This window comes from Artemia sp. Qi Xiang Cuo, chromosome 8, assembly GCF_049724085.1.
Source record: "Artemia sp. Qi Xiang Cuo chromosome 8, ASM4972408v1, whole genome shotgun sequence".
NCBI classification, from domain to species: Eukaryota; Metazoa; Arthropoda; class Branchiopoda; order Anostraca; family Artemiidae; genus Artemia; species Artemia sp. Qi Xiang Cuo.
This window is the reverse complement of record NC_142801.1, coordinates 16,313,069-16,330,971: the sequence shown is the minus strand read 5'-3', so window position 1 is coordinate 16,330,971 and position 17,903 is coordinate 16,313,069. Positions and strand designations below refer to the sequence as shown.

The 17,903-nt window shown below is 37.6% G+C and overlaps 1 protein-coding gene across 1 annotated transcript in view; it reads left to right on the top strand.

The window, feature by feature from the left end:
* The window catches only part of LOC148949197 (uncharacterized), a 285,927-nt gene extending 268,850 nt beyond the window's left edge, over nt 1-17,077 (top strand). Inside the window, exons 9-10 of the mRNA XM_089093243.1 lie at nt 5,214-5,386; nt 16,670-17,077. Coding sequence (XP_088949369.1) covers nt 5,214-5,386; nt 16,670-16,951 — 455 coding nt within the window. The 3' untranslated portion in view covers nt 16,952-17,077. The remainder of the gene's footprint in view (nt 1-5,213; nt 5,387-16,669) is intronic.
* The last annotated feature ends 826 nt before the right edge of the window (nt 17,078-17,903 follow it).

The window sequence follows — 17,903 nt, the reverse complement described above, 5'->3', positions numbered from 1 at the left end:
CTTTGGCTTTCAAACATTATTGTATTTTGTTTTCCAATGTCGATGGAAGAATTTCTCAGCATTTACGTGGACAATCCACGTCTCAATAATTTTATAGGGGAAAATACCCTCTCCCATCTGTATAATTTCAATTTCTGTGCCCTAAGAATAAAGTTTTCTAATAATGTTTATTAAATTTTTTATTAGTAAAACATGTATGTACAAAAAAGCATTTTTTGTTTGCTTGAATAGATTTTCTTCAGATTTCTTCTTTTTTATGTAGATTCGCATCGTCGTCGGCGACAACTAGCGGCGATAGATCAATTCCATTCACATTGTTTTTGGCATGTACGAAAAACCAGAATCAAATTTACTACAATACAGTGTAGTTTCACTCTTGTTTTATCTCTTTCTGAAGTCAATAATACTGTTTTCATTCATATTGTACAATTCACGTGTTTAAATATGTTTACTTGATGCAATGTCACAGACACAATTCTCAATTGAAAAATCACTCTCCGTAACATTCAAATAAAGATCTCATGACTTATTATCGTAACAGTCACTGTCTTCACAATGGGGACGTAGAAATCCTACTCTCTTGTTGTTCTGGCAGTTAAATCGGGGGTCTTATTCCTCTTCCTAACACAATTTAAATCCACTGAAATACCTTTCTCTTAGAAATTAACTAAAATTGCATTTAGTGTTTTTCCTAATCTTACCGAGATAAGTATTTTCCCACTGATCACATTTATCATAGTGACAGTTGGAGCATAGGGATCCTCTGACAAGAGATTCACAAACTTTTTCAATGCATGAATTACTATCCTTAATTTAAACTGCATATCCTCTAAAAAGCTTACACGGACTGCACAATCTACACTTTTTATTATATTCTCCTGCTGTTAAGCAATTCTCACAGGACGACCAGTAGCCCCATGTGTACTTCCATAGAAGATATGTTTAGTACATGTTTTCACTGTTGACGCTCACACTACAGATTACAAAATAACTAGCGTCCAAGAGAGAATATTTTTAGACTTCGAGTGCCCACTTCAAGTTTTCTAGAGCGAAAGAGAAGGAAGAGGAGTAAATAATTGATCTTACGTTTCAGAATAAATAAACATGTTTTCGGCAGGGTTTTAAATTGTTGAGTTGTTTGTTGTTCTTACAAAAACGCCACTGAAAATCGTTCAAAAAGGGTTTTAAATTTCCCTAGAAACTGCTTCTGTTGCTTTTGAAAGTCTAGGTAAAATTGAAAAGCCAATATACATATATCATTTTGTTTTGTTTCAATTAGTATGTCAATAAATTGATTAAATGCGTTGGGAACATGAAGTAACAGCATCACGCGATAACACAACGCTGGAGAGTCCTGTTTCATGATATTATCAACGATTCTTTGACTGAAGATTCTCTTCCACACTGACAAATTTTGAGACTGATCATGTAGATTCAAACATTTTTCCATAGTAACAAGATTATGTTTGATTTTTTGATTCTCTAATACATTCATTTTTTCACTCTTGACATTCACACGACTGATTACAAACTAACTAACAAACTCCAAGAAACAAGATTCTTTTTACTTTAAGTACCTTCTTGTCCCCTATTGGTAAAATAGGGAGAGGAGTAAGTTACAAACTAAAATCTAACCAGAAGACAAAGAATTAATTATAAATGTTTTTATTCAAAAATATATATATAAGTGTCAAGGCTTTTTCAATAGATTACTTAGTCCATTTTTCTCTTCGTGCTCTTCAATATCATTTAAATTAGCTGGCAAGATAGATATATTCATTTTATTCACTTAAGCCTCAAAAGCTAACTGTTCGTCCATCTTGAATCGACCCAGGGATATTAAGTATCTACTAAGCTTCTTATCCCTATATCATTTTTCCCAGAAAAGAGGTATAGATATTCCTAGTGCTATCTCTACCTTAACATTTGCAGCACTTATCTCTACTTCATCAATATTCTCTTCCTCCTGTCTCTTAGTGTCCAATAGACCAAGATTTTTGCATTTTTTGTAAATTCAAAAAAAAATTAATAATAATAGTATTGAAAAATGTCTAATTTAGAACTGTGACGCTAACTAAATCTCCATAAAACTTTTCTATTGTACTAAAGGTCAAAGAAAGACGTTGCGCAATAGCTTAGGTGTCAGCTCATTGGCTACAATAGTTTTCCCACAGAGTTTTTGATATGCCTCCGTCCAAAATCATTGCATAGAAAGGCATTGACCGTCTCTCACGACCTGAGAAATCAATTGCGCAGCTAACATACAATACCAGGGATATCGATTGCACAAGCCAAAAAAAGACCACACCCAATCAGAAGCAATTATAGTTGCGCACGATTTCATTGCGCTTCCAAGAGCGTCTTAGGAAATGACCTTGGGTATAGCAAGGGCCTGCTTACTTTCTGTGATAAGGGATATAGGGCCAGGCAAATCCAGACGACGCATTCTACTTTCTTATCTCACAGATTTTGCTCTTTTTCAGGAAATACCTTTACGAGTTTTGTCTTTCTGCAGGCATATGTATTTGACCTTTTATTTCACAATACAAGTTTTTTTTTCAATACTAGGTGTACTATCATCCCCTCAGTATTGATAATTTTTGCTTAGTACAGATATTATCAACCGACTGCAATAATAATAATAATATTGGTACTGGTGCATTATGCGGGCACCGCCATATACTACATGTGGAATATCAAACAGAAAATGCTACAGTCAAACGAGAGGGACAGATACCCAGTTATAATGGCTTATGAACAAAATTATAATAATTACAAGTTAAAATTATGCACCCAGAACGCTCTAATGTCTTTCACAATCGCGGAAAAATAATCTATGCCTTCAGACTTCAATTTTGCACGCCGCATCTGCTCTCGTGGTGTGCTATTAGCAAACCCCGTATTGACACACAAATCGACTTTTTGCTTACATTGCCGTACACAACACCTCCAATACTGTCCAATATGCTTCTCATACAAGTATAAAGTCATGGTGTGTCTTGTTTCGCACTCTTTTGTCTTGGGCAATAACCCTTTATCCTTTAAAAATTCAACTGCCTCTTTTTCTGTCTTTGGCAAATCCCAAATTGTAATTTTAACATTCATATTAGATCAATTCCACTCTAACAACTGTTTTAGTACAGGGTATCTGTCTCTCCCGTATGACTGTAGCATTTCCCGTTTGACATTCCACATACAGTATATAGCGAAGCCCGCATAATGCACCAGTACAATAATATTTTATAACATCAGAGACAAAATCAATCAAATAACTTAGTGGATAAATCTCACTCCCATGTTTTTAATAAACACCTCTTAGGAAAACTCGGCAAAAACATAAAATAAAAAAATGGGGGGTTGAGGCTTCAGATTCCTCCTCCTCCTTAAAGTGCTCACATATTCTTTCCAAATAGTTGGTTCGTAGCAATGTAATGCCCTGTGACCAATAGTGAATTTTGCATGTGTGTCATGCATAATAAACGTTTATTTTGTAGTTAGTGTGTTTTTTGAAGGGACGAATGGGCCATTTCAGGATTTCTGGGCTTCTGAAAGCACATGGCTATTGACGCAGTATTTTGATAACTCTTGAACAATCATTCTTCCAAGAACTTTTGTTCAATACCAGTTTGGCCCAAGTTGAGCCATGATACTTCCTTTTAGTTAAAAATGTCAAAAAAATTTACTTTGCTTTGCCACGGGCGCTTTACTGTTACTCAAAGAGCATTTTAATACTTCAAACTTTGATTAAAAGGAACTGTCTTCCCATATTCTAAGACTGACAGTTTAATACAATCACACCTGATTGAATTAAATAAAAACAGTTTTTGAACTGTTTGTCAGGAGCAACATTGAAACGAACATAAATTATTATATGTTAAAGGGGGGCTGCCCCTTCCTCAATCCCTCACTATTTGCTCCAAAGTTTGACTTTTTGTTTTTATTCTGTAAAAAGTTTCCGCCAAGAAGTTTTTCACCTAAGGAAATCTCCTCCAACGAGATACACCCTCCTCCGACTCCATCAAATATTCTCTTCATGCAACCAAAGGTAAAGTAAGACAAATAAAACAATTCTACGTATGAATTCTAAAAAATTTCCCCCGTGTAAAATTTCCCCTGGGGACTTCCTCCGGGAGAATTGTCTTCAACGGAAAATTCTCCTTGTGTAAAATCTTTCACGCAGAAAACAACTACCCCTCTCCGACAACTTTACGTATATTTACCAGGTAAACACTACGTTCATAATGTGGACACTATTGTATTGCCTACATTGTCAAAAAATACTAATTGACAATGCAGACTGCGTGAGCAAATGCACTTATAGCCCTTACAGCCCTTTCTCCAGAAGCTCTGGTAGGTCAAGTCACAGTAATTAGCAGTAGCTATTAAGGTACAGTTACTGGACCTTTTTACTATGCTGAAACAAATTGATATCTCAATTTTATTATCACATACCTATAGGAAAAAGAAATGTGGGAGGAGGACTCTTTGCCTTCCCATCATTTTGGTCAAACAAAAGGTTATTAGAAAATTTTATTACCATTCGAATATGTCCTCAATTGATTTTCCAGGACTATTGATACGATAAAATCACTCCGGGGAAAAAGGGAATATAAACGGATCCGTAGATTTTCTTGCGGGAAAAATGCAAAATTCCACATTTTGTTAGAAAGGAGCTTGAAACGTCTATAGCAAAGCCTCTATACTTTTGGGGGGTGTTCCCCCTGCCTTTTTAATAGAATCATGATATTTTTCTGTGGCTTTTTTTTCATGACATTTTTATGGCAGTATTAATCCTTATGAATTTTATATATTTAGATTTACCATAAAAATAAAATACTTTTGATGTATTAATTGTTATCAAAATTTGTTTTTTTTAGAGTTTTGGTTACTATTGGGCGGAGTAGCTCCTTGCTTACAGTTCGCTACTAAGAACTGTAGAAAATAACAAATAAAAAGACTTAAAAACCTTTTTAAATAAATAATATTTTTTTAAAATTAGGGTTTAAGTTACTATTTATATGGTTTGATTACTCACAGGGTCTTAAATCATACTGCACAATATAAGTGGCAATCTAAGTATCAAAATTGTACAGTCTCAATATTCAGGCCTTGAAGCGTGGTTTTTCCAAATTTCAGCGTCTTAAAAAAAATATTTATTTAAATATATTAATTTATACATCTTGGCCCTCTATAAAGTTTTATTTTCTTTTCAGGTCTTTCAAGCCTTGACTTGGTAAACCTCAGTCAATTTGATGGATCTACAATTGCGACCATTAATCACTTCTTGGGACAATTTGTCAAGCCGTTGTGCCTAGTTGCTCATAATGGGAGTAGATATGACTTTCCAATCCTAAAAGGTCATCTTCAAGTAGGGCATCAGCTTTATGTAAGCTTGATTCTTATTATCAAAGAGAAGTCAACACATTCACAAACAAAATCATCTTCTAGTATTACAATAGATAAAACTTATTTTAATAGTTTTTAGTTTTTAAATGTTTTAATAATTTTACCATTTTTACGAATAACAGAAATTATACGGCAAGGTTGCGCCGCCGCTCCCGAGCTTTTCAACTGCGTCATAGACCATTTTATGACCAGCACAATGAATCGCCTTCAATTCGGTCTTCAGTTCGGAGACCGGATACTCTCCGATGCTGACTTCGCCGACGACATAGCGCTAGTTGCGAGCACCGTCGATAAGATGACCAAAGCTCTCCAGGTGCTCTCAGAAGAAGCCTCAAAAGTTGGACTGAAGATCAACTGACAGAAAGCCAAAGTTATGCTCCTTGAGCCCCCCACGTCCCGTTTTACTGTAAAGGAAGTCAACATCCGAAGCAACCGAGTAGATGTGGTTGAAGACTTCACTTACCTGGGATCTATTCTGTCGAATGATGGCTTGATCACAAAAGAGCTAACATCTCGAATTGCCAAAGCTTCAGCATTTTATGGGAGGCTTAGAAGCATCTGGCAAAAGCCAAACATAAGCCGCTTTACCAAAATGCGCATCTACAATGCGTCAGTCAGCACCGTCCTGCTGTATGGAGCGGAGACGTGGCTAGCTGCCAAATCTATCCTCAGCACCGTCGATGTTGCTCAGATGAAACATCTCCAAAGAATCGAAAGACTTCACTGGACTGACTTTGTTAGCAACCACTCTCCTATCACGTACGGCTCAAACTCCTTTCTCGACGCAGCTCGCCCAGCGTACTGTTCGGTGGTACGGCCACCTCCTTCGCATGCCACGCGACGCCCCAGCACGGGTTTCATTTGACTTCAATCCCACCCTACACGGATGGAAACGACCCAGAGGACTCCCACCCACTAGGTGGAAAGACAAAGCCGATGAATTCCTCACCCAAGCCCACATCTGGAAGAAGCTGCGAGCCTGGAAAGCAATAGGTCAACCTGGAGGCGCCTAGTCTCATCGTTCTCTACGCCGAAACCTCGGCAGGAGCCTTAAGTCAAGTAAGTCAAGACTCTTTTAGAGATAATGAAAGTATATTTTATAACAATGTTTAAATTTACGTTGTTTTGTTTAAAATGCATACTCCTGCCATTTACCCGTGCCCCAGCCCTTTAAACATTTGCCTCTCAATTACTTGGACTATCTGTATTGGCTTTTCTCTGTCTACAATTAGCCATGTCTTGATACAACCTATGCAACCTATTGCAAAATACTTGATAACTTCAATTCAAAATCAAAGGCCAAGAAACTTTTCAAATAGAACTATCTATAAACTCTGTCTTTCTGACATTTCAGTCACTTACAAAAGCTGAAATTAACCAGGTGGTCCATATTATGTTATCATACAGGCACATAAGGAATGGAATCTAAGGATTAAAAGCCTGAGGAATGCCTTATTGGAGAAAAAATACTGGAAAAAATGGTCAAACCTCGGGGAAATTGTCACAGAATTTCTTTTTTACACCAAAATGTTCAGGAAAATCAGCTTAATCCTACAAAAGAAAATCTACCCGAAGACCCGTGTCCCAAATATCCTAAATTTTCCCTCAAAGGGGGAAGTGATGGGAAAAAATCAGTTTTCGTCTTTATAAATTTTTTTGAAGCTAAGATAGTCGTTACTAAAAGGTTGTTGGAATGTTTGGTCTTTTCCTATGAAATCAATGGTGGCAGATTCGAAAATTAGGCTAAAAACTTAATTTTACGTATTCAAGTACCTTATCTTACCTAATACGTTTGTGAAGGTTGGCCTATATGAACTAGCTATTTCAATCATTTTTGGTCTATACATCATTTACAATTAAGCTAGGAATGGCAGCTTGGAATATGAGCCTCGAACAGTTTAATTTCAAACTAGTATTCTCTAATCCCCCTCCCCCTTCAGTTAGCGGTTTCCATACTTTAGTGCCATTGTTTAGGTGTTCTAATCAGGGGGGCCATCTGCCATTATGTTTTTCATTACCTTTGAACAACCGCTTTTCTTGCAGGCAAAGTGTGTCTTTGATGCAGAGGCTGCCACAACTGCTTTAAGAAGTGCTATTGTTGTCCTAAGGAGATTTCACAGACACATGAGTTTTTTTTAGAGGCCATTAGCTTCCTTGTTGCTAACCGGAACTTTTGGAAATTCTGAGTCAATTATACTCACCTAAGACTGGGCGTAGTATGTTACAAGGCAAACTTTCATTCATGCTGTGCGAGGCCGTTGTCTATTGGAGCTAGTACTTTATGCAAACATTTTATCATCAAAACTGTATAGCAGAGCATTTGATGGCAATGACGTGCTTCCAGAACCCCTTGAAAAGGCAAAACAGGCGTGCCAGTCGATCCTTGAAGGAGTTACCATCGACGAATCGCAGGTGTCGTAATCAGCAGAGCTTATCTATGAAATAGTTAATAGTCTAAAAGAACTATTATCATAGTCGAGAACTGCTTGTCTTTGGTCTTAAGATTTGGACCTATTTGGAATCCTGAGAAGGAACCTCAGAGTTGAACGAAGTGGCAACCTTGAGCTTTATCTACAGTCGTTTTTTGAAGTGTTTCCTTACTTTACAGCTTCCGGTCATAATCTTCACACGGAGTCTGCTTGGCTGTTTGTTCAGTCAATTTTTCAGTTGAGGAAAGATAACCCAGAGCCGTACAGAACGTTACAGGAATACCTGTCCATCTGCATAGCTGAAAACTACTGGGCGGCCCCCTATCCTGATTCCGTGATCAAACAGACGTTAATGAGAAGTATAAAAACGAGTGGTGGTCTGACGAGAGTAAGAGGCATGACTGAAATTGCAGCAGACAATTTAAACATCTGCCATTCCTACCTGGGTTCTCTTTAACGAACACACGAAGAACCTGACTGGCCTCGCAGAGTTGATTATTGAAAACCATGCAGAAGCGATATCTTCGAGGCTAACTAGAGATCTGGCAGACATTGAAAATATAGTTCGATCCATTCAGCCCCTACAACCCTTCAGGCGGGATTCAGAGCTGTAGAGCTACGGGGTTATTGGTGTCCACACTATAGTCCTGTTCTAAATTTTTTTTTCCGAAGTAGTATCGAAAAGGCTTCTCTTCAGATATTATGAAAAAATATATGTCTGAATCTTTTAAGCTCGCCCAGATTTTTGAAGCGAGGAGCCAAATCTTCCAGTTCTGCCATCCTGGAGAAATTTAGCCTAAGAGAGTGGGTGCATATACTTTTATTAAAAGTGTCTCTGATATTATCGATACTATCACAAAGTTTGATTCTGGTGATGTTGGTCTGCCAGTCTTTGTTGTCCACCACCCTAGTAAAATACCACTCATTCCTGCCGATGCTTTTTGTGCACTGAGTTATCGTGTAAACTCCTGTTTGTCTGAGTTACGCTCTTGGTTTGCGTGTGTGAGAACTCTCCTGTATGAAACAATTGGACTTCCTTCATCGTTAATGGAAGAGTATTCTGTCTCTTCGAATCCGCCCTATTCAGGTATTCTAAAAAACCCACCTATTGACCTCAAAGATCATATTGAGTTCAAAGAGACCCTTGATATCCTGGATGGTCATGATGGCATCCTAAGTGTGAGATCTGATCCTGTCAAGGAAAGATGGGTATTTCATACCCGAGATAGAGCCTCAGCCATCTCTCTCACTGCTGCTGCAACTAGTCAGCTTAATAGGTCCACTAATGTCCTTAATAAAAAAGTGCTTGGTATTATGAGTAACATCCCTGCTGGTTTGCTAAAATTAGAGCTTATTAGCATGATTCCCGGTCTTGTTGATGCAACTAAAATTGGAAGTTCCAGATCCTTCCGCCTTGAAGTTTATTGACTTTTCTGCCTTAAATAAAGCTATAAGCGATGGTTTGTGTTTGGGATACGAGCCTTTTGAAATTAGATGTTTCCAAAAATTACCTCCTAGATGTTGTCGTTGTCAATCACCGAACCATATTGTCTTGCCAACTCCCATCGACTAATCAAAATTGTTCACAGTGCACCGCTGGACATTGTAACACTCGTGATAATCTTTGCACTGAAAGCCCAAATTGCACCAATTGTGGAGGAAATCTTGTTTCCTTTAGTCTCAGATGCTCAGTGTTAAATAAAGCTCTGAACAAGGATAAGAAATGATTGCTAGTGGCAATAAATTTCGCTTGGTTCACTTGATATTAACGGAACCAAAGACAAATATCGTCTTCTTGCTGAGCTTTTTGATTATGGTAAAGCTTTCCTACAGGCACATTTTCTAACTAAAGCCGACACAGATGCTCTTAAAGCGTCACTCACCCACCACACGTTTGTGCATGAAGTTAAAAAACGCGCGGTCAACCATATAGGGGCCTTGCAACTTTAACCTTTGACGGGCCACTATAGGAACGAATGCCAGGAAAAATCTCCAACGCTTCCCATGTAATCTCTAGGTCAGACTATTGACGAAATTTTTTTTTTTTTTTTGCATGATTTATTCAAAATTGTCAATTTTAGACCATGTTGTAAAAATACGACATTAGCCTCTCGAGTATATAAAAATGGGGCATTTTCACTTGGTGTGGAAGGCTTTCAAACCATTGTTTTTTGCAGTAAGGCACAGTGGAAGGTCACATTTTTCGCATTCAAAAGTGGTATATCCCAATTTGCGCTCTTTGCAGCGGATCTGCTTTTCAGTCTTTTTCGGCCAGTGATCAAGCTCATTGGCTTGAGGAGATAGTGCCGGTTAGATTCGATTACGACTCCGAATGAGTCTGGGACTTGTCTCAGCATCTGTAGATGGTCTTACACGTTTACGCTAATGCACCACAGATACTGAGGCTCACAACCTATCAGCAGCTTCAGATTTGAAGGCTCTCAAGATGATCGGCTTGTCTGTCCTTGAAGTCAGCGCTTTGACGTCTGACTTGAAAAGAAGCCAGCTATTGCAGACTGCTGTGTCAATAAGCCACCAGAAGATTCTCATATACCATTTTCGTGTCCGAAGATGAGTTCGGCACATCTCCACCAGCATGTCTGCTAAATCTACGCCACCCATATGACGGTTGTACTCACAAACAATGGCTGGCCTTGAAACTTCAACCCTGGATTTATCCTTAACGTTCCAGCGTCTGCACATATCCTGTGGCGTTATTCCTGCATACGTTGAAGCCAAGCAAACCGTGTTGTTATCTAACCATTTCACTACAATAACGCCCGAATGAATATCAGTCTTGTAATCTGACGTTCCTCTCTCTCGTTTCTTCATTTCACCATCTGTGAGGAGCGGGCAGCCCTTCAGTCGCGCTTTGTTCAACGTATCAATAGAAGGGAATCCTTTAATTTTGAGCAAACTCATTAGTTTCAAGCTCGAAAACCAGTTGTCAAAGTAAATCTTGTAGTTCATTTTCTCTGGCAAGGTACTCATCAGACGTAAAACTATGTTGCCTCCGACTCCAAGATCTGGCTCTATGACGGCCACCTATATTTTTCTTGGACTTTCAATTTCTTCTTTGATTTTCCAGTACTTGCTGTTACTTGTTGCTGTTGCTGACTGGAGGGTGGAGTTTCCCCCGAGTCATGGTCACTGGGTTCAGTGTTAGCCTCCACGTCATCCTGCTCCAAGAAGAAGTGGAGATCGTCCAGTAGAGGCAACAAGTCTGCATCAGGATCATCGATAAGATCTTCTGGAGACAGGAAGTCTGGATCATCGTCATTATCATCGTCAGACAAGTCGGACAACATGTCTTCTCGAATGTCAAAAATATACTTGGCCGCGTCTTCTGCGTCTATTTGGTAATTTTGTTCTCGTTTTCATAGTCTGCAGTTCGATTCTACATCCTAAAGGGAATACGAAATTTAGTTATTCGTTTCACAATTTTGAGCCCCGATCGTCCGATGATGTATTTTTACAACAGGAGGAAGTCTATCTTGCTACTGATCCAAGTTCTTGCACAGTTCATAAATTTTAACTACAGTAATTCAAAACGGTATATATTTTATACGCATATGGCATGCAAGGAATCTCCCATCATTTTGTTTTGTTTCCAGTTTCTAGCTTAGAAATTGCCTACCTTTTCATTTTATTTTCTTATCCCTTGGTTTGGTGACTCACTGTTTAGGTCATATGTCACACAGCAGCTGCCCAAAGGTATCAATCGACTGCCATCTTTCAGCCCCATCGAAAGATGTTGATAAAAGCAATATTTTTTTACAGCAAGATAGCAGTCCAAGCTCAAAAAGTACAATGTTGTTTTTTTACAACAATTGCCTCTGTAGGGTTAAATTCCTTTGCTCAGAAGCCTGAGTTTATTTCTTCTGATCATAATTTATTGGCAATAAAGTGCTGTAGTATTGTTCTCATCAATATACCATGCAATCTTAAAAACATTACGTCCCTATCTTCCTTCGCAGGTTCGTGCCAGGGACTGAGGGCACTTTTGCTAAGAGTGGCTAATCAGGGATGAAATTGGATTGTGGCTGGAGATATTAATGCCAATCTTCTAACCCAATATAAAAGAAGTTACCTGTTTTTTGATGATTTGCCTGGTGGCTATCAGTTATTTAATAAACACAAACAGTTTACCTACATTCATAACCGAGATGGTGCTAGATCAAACCTTGAGCACATTATAGCTTCAAATGGACCGCTCGTGGTTCCTCCTGTCATTGTTTTGGATGATAAAATTGAGGATGAGCACTTGCCTTTAACTTGTGAAATTGAGTCGCCTGCTCTACTTGCTTATGGCCGTTCTTCTAACCATAATAAATGGTTTGATGAGCCAAATTAGAAAGGAGTAAATTCTGAAGTTTATTTGTATGTTCTTTGCACGTTGTTGTCAAGCTTGACAGTGGCTTTTCACCTTCTATAGACCTCAGTAAGGTCACCAACAGCTAGGATTGATTTAATAAATTACTACTAACAGCTCGTGCATTGTCTTAAGTCCATTGTCTTAGGTCCATTGTTGTTAATAGCAGCAAGTGTGTGCCTGCTAGCGTTTTGATTATCAAAATCAGTGATTTTGTTGCTCATTTTACTCGAGATTTATCTACATTTAATCACTCTATCTAGTCCACGTTTTCTTCCTTATTTCATAATATTAATCCTCAGGTTATTCACCAAGCCCATATATTGTCAATATCTGGAGGTGATATCTATTGGGTTTTAAAGAGAGTTAAGAAATCAAGTTCTTCCGATATGGATGGTCTGTGTTACAATCACTTTGCCATTAAGTGTCCATTATTTTTAACACACATTCAGCTCCTGTTCCAGATGTGTTTAGCACAGTCTTTAGCTCCAGATAGATTTCTCTAGGGAATCGTAACATCAGTTTTGAAAAAGGGAAAGGACGCAGATCAGTGTTCCAGTTATCGACCAATTACGGTTTTCTGCTTCATAAGCAAACTGCTCGAGTCAACCTTATTGTCTGAAATTTTGACTAAATGGGATTTTTCTGATTATCAAGTTGGATTCAGAGCTGGTTTTAGCTGTTCTCAAGCCCATCATACTCTTGGTCAGTTGCTAGTCTCGGCAAAAATGCAAAAGAAAACACTTTATTTTGGCCTGGTTAATATTTCAGGCGCTTTTGACAATGTTATACATTCGCAAGCGTTTCTTTGCTTAGTCAGAATAGGAGTCAGTTCTTCCGTTGTAAAAGTTCTTCAATATTGGTATTTCAATTTGTTGGTTCGGTTTAAATGGATGTTTGATATATCTGAGCCTATCTGAGTAAAGGAGGGAGTCGGGCAAGGTGTTGTGCTGTCTCATACATTTTTAAAACTGTGCTTGGGGTTTGCTTGCGAATGCTGCCTCCTACTGTATTCTTAGAAAATACTTTTGTTAGTTACATTACCTATTCTGATGATGTACTGCTAGTTAGTCATACTAGGTCAGGCCTAACAAAGAATCTAAGTGTTCTGATTAATGTTTTGAGTATGATTCGACTTTCTGTAAATGCTTCAAAATGCGAGTTTCTGTGTTTTAATATGTCTAACCGTGCTCCTCCTTTATATGTGGGTACAATGCTACTAGAGTGTGTTTCAAAGTTGAAATGGATTGGGATTATTTTATTCTGATACACTGTCGACATCTTTACCATACTTTTTCTTCTTCTACAATTTTTTTTTCTTTCCGGTTTTCGCCCTATAATGCGAAGTAAAAACCGTCTCCAGCTAAGGAGAGGCTATTTTAAATATTGTAAATTCTTGCTGTATTTACCAAGATGGCATGGAAATCACAAGATTGTTTCTCATTTTGGACTTATCGATCCTCTAGTACTACTTGACAACATCAATAAGGATCTGAGGACTAAAACTCCAAAGAAGATATATGCCAGTGATCCTCTAAATTATTTTTTTTTCCTTATCAGTGTATTATAGTGGATGGAGTTAGTAGTGGATAGTGGATATTAGTGGATAGTGCTATGTTATTTATGTTGTGTTTTCCTTCTTATTTCCTTGTGGATTATATTATTTTAATTTTTCGTTTTTACTCCGTATATATTTTATATCATAGGCCTAGTGGGTTATAAATAAACTTACTTACTTACATACTTATTTCATCATCTGTAAACGCCAGATGTTGTTAAATCTGTGAGAGAAGCAATTTTGAAAGACATGTAAATGAAAGACATTGAAAAATAGGTTCTCAGGAAAATCCAAGAAGCTGTAACTAGGGCTGAGTAGCCATTTGTTCGGATATATAGCAAGAGAGAAATGGTCAACCCAGCTATGATCTTCCAAATTCTAGCTGAAGTGTCTTGCACCAGTGGCTCTGACTTGACTAAGGTTATGTCGTTCGAGCTCTGTACTTTTCCACCATCGCTCTTTAGTTCGTTCGAGGTGATGAAATTAGCCAAAAAAGCTGCTCTAACAAATTTACTGATGAAAATTGAGAGGATCGATGGTCCAGTGACAATACCAACCTCCCAGAGAGTTTTAGACGGTGGCTGACTAGTGCACAAAATCCAGTGAACTGATGGATGCACATGCTCTGGGGTGGCAGAATCTTACGCGGGCTATGTCACAAGACATTTCTGCCAGGCAGTAGTAGTTTTTGACTCTTATTTAATACACAAACGACGATAAATTGCACAGTACCTATTTACTAAGAAGTCTTTTTACAAAGAATGTTAAGTTCCACATGCTCAGGATGATAGTCATGATACCGATGTCCTAGTTGTACAAACTTCAGTTATTCAAATGGGTTTGCCATGCAGCTTTACCGGCGGGGAGTATAAAGGGGCCTTATATGCTAACGCTACAGTAAGAAAGGAAGAGGATGATATAGAAGACGAGCAGGAAGAAAAATTAGCTTTTGGTTCTACTTTAAAATCAAAATATTTTTGTGATTGATTTACCTGAGTTCTAAACGGTTCTTTTTATAAGTGATTGATCTAAGTTTTGATCTCGATTAAAGAAGTGGTTTTCAAGATCCTATTGGCTATTGAGTAACCTCTTACATTACAGGCACTCAGAGGTGGAAATCAATTAGATAATAGAAGAACTGCTTTTTGACCTCATATTTTGCAAAACAGTATTTTATTTGATATGAAATGAACCATTAGCCATAGGAATTTCTTACATAATAATCTGCGTACCTTACCACCCCCTCCCTCCCCCATGAACATAAAAATTGATACTGGGGTACGGTAAACTGGTTTTCTAATGTCTGATTCAGATATGTCACGCTCAATTTGATAGGAAACGACTATTTAAACCCCAAAATCTTATAAAATCAAAAATTGATTTTCCCCCTTCAAGGGCAAATTTGGGACACTTATGCAAGGGGTATTCGGGTGGTTTTTTGTGTAGGTCGCATTAAGCTGATTGTCTGGAGCATTTTGGTGGAAAAACAAATTTCCGAGGTCAAACTCTATTTTCCTGTGCTAGCTGTGTAATATTTAAACACAGTTCATTTATGCGACAGCTGTTCAAAATGTTTAAACAACTTGCGCCATCCGAAAGTTCATCCTGCCCAAAATAAAACTCTTGCTTTGATAAGAATTGAATAAAAAAAAAAGTTGTTTCTCATGAAAACGGGGAGCCAAAATAAATTTAAGATGAAAAGAAATTATTCAGTATAAGAGGGATTTGTTCCCTGCTCAACCCCTCACTCGTTACGCTAAGGTTTTGTAGTGCTTTTGAAAAACAAAAATTGTTATTCCAATTCAACTACTTTTGTGTTTTAGTAGTTATTCCTAAGGAACTGGGACTAAAAGCCAAACTTTAGCATAAGGAGTTTAAAGTTGAGAAGAAGGCAGTTTTCCTTATGTATGGAATAATTTCTTGCTTCAAAGTGAAGAAACATTTTTTAAAGTAATTTCTGATCGTTTTTTAAATCATGCAAAGGCCTAACCAAAAATATTTTATGACATACAGGTCCCATAAGACCCCAAGTTTTTGTCGTTTTTTCACAATTCTCTCTCCCTCTCCTTCTCTCTCTCTCTCACTCTCTCTCTCTCTCTCTCTCTCTCTCTCTCTCTCTCTCTCTCTCTCTCTCTCTCTCTCTCTCTCTCTCTCTCTCTCTCTCTCTCTCTCTCTCTCTCTCTCTCTCTCTCTTAATTTCTCTCTCTTCTCTTTTCATCTTGTTTCTGTGCTAGAGATGTCTTGATTATAATTTGACAGAACAAATTGTTGAGGTGTGGATTCTCAGTCTTGTGAGCTAAACTTTCAGTCGAGTGATTTATTGTCTTTGGTGGGATTAATATCTTACTTCTTATAATTGGAAGTTTTTATAGTCATGGAAAAACCTGTTTATAGGAAAACTTTTTATTGTATGTTATAATGAATCAAATATAGAGAGGCAAACATCAAGCCCGACTACATTAAAGTGTAGAGTATCTGACCCTCAGTTTCAGGACAACGACATTAGCCTTCCTTTTCATAAGGAAAAAGTAAAATATTGAATGTTTTGTGCGTCAAATTGTATTTCGGGAAGAATAACCAATGTTTAATATGTGATACGTACATTAGGCATAAAAAAGATCATTGAAAGTGGAGTGGTGGAGGGTATACATAAATAAGTATTTCCAAAATTTTAAGTTTGGCAAGTCCATCCTTTTTTCATATGACTTGGGGATCAAATTGAAACTTTGAGGAACAAATAGGAAGGTGAATGTTGTCTTTGAATATTTTTGCTGGGGAAGGGGAACAGGACACAGTTTTCCCCATCCTCACAAAAGTGTAGGCTGTGTTTCTTTTCTTTTATATATCTCTCCTCTGATACGCTTCTGTTTTAGTTTATCTGTAAATTCATTACTTTAATTTTAGGCCCTGGCCGCTGATACACTATGCTGTGACTCAATGACCGGGCTAAAGGCAATTCATATGAATAAACTATCAAAACCTAAAAGTGGAAAACTCTCTGATATTTACTATTTCTATCTGAATGAAGGAATACCTTCTGCACATAGAGCAGAAAATGATGTGATGGCTTTAATTGCTTGCACAGTGGCTGCCGGCCAGGATTTTGTGGATTGGATGGACGAAAATGCTAAGGACTTCAATAAGAATATTAAAGTAAGAGACTGTCAAGTTGATATACAAAAATAATATGGTGATGTAGATGTTTCTGATCACAATCAAGGTAAAACAATAAGAGTAGCCCATAATTATTTTAAGATTTTATAAGAAGAAATTGTAATTTTATTGTCAATGGCTTAATAAATATTTTTTGAATATCTGTTATCAAGAAATTTCGTTCTCAATTGGTGGTGCAATTGTCCTTGTGGTCATGTGTTAAGCTATTTGTGACTCCACAACAAAATATCTGTCATGATATAAACTTTACTAGAAAAGTAACAGATAATAAAACTCTTCTTTTTGTTCCGGATGATTTATATTTGGGCTGCTGTAAATTTTCATGTTACTTACATGGTTCATTAAGTTGAATTCTATATTTTTTGCAATATAATAGCACTCGAGCTGTAGAACGCCATCAACTGAAACGTATGGTAAGATTTTTGTCTGCAGAATCGTGTGAGATTCATAAGTTTCTTCGATTTATCCCTTCATAATTACTTCTATTTGTTTAGCCTTAGAGTACTAAAGAGTATCAAGGAACAATGCTAACATAAGTGGGTAAATTATACCCCTTCTTTGAGATCATTAATCGCGGCTAATATTTATTCAAAATGATTGAGTTGAAAATCAGGCAAAAAGCAGATAATTCTCTTCTGAATCACTGGTTTTCCTATGTCTTTGGGCTATTCTGGTCTGCACTCTAGGTACAATAATCGGTGTCTGCTGCAAAATGGTTTTCGGCATAATATGAATGGTTACGTGGCACTGACTGGGTAGACAAAACCGGAAGTTTGTCCTATTGGACGCCCCTGAGGCTGTTTTCTGACGAACAAGAAATACTTTTAAGATGCCTCTGGTGGTTTCTCGGAGTCAAAATGGTAAACCTAGTGTTTCATAACGTTGTTGCATCTATGGCTTTACAAGCGCCTCGGACAAGGTCATCTTAAGGCTAAGTCAATGACAAGGTTTTTGTCCCAGGTGG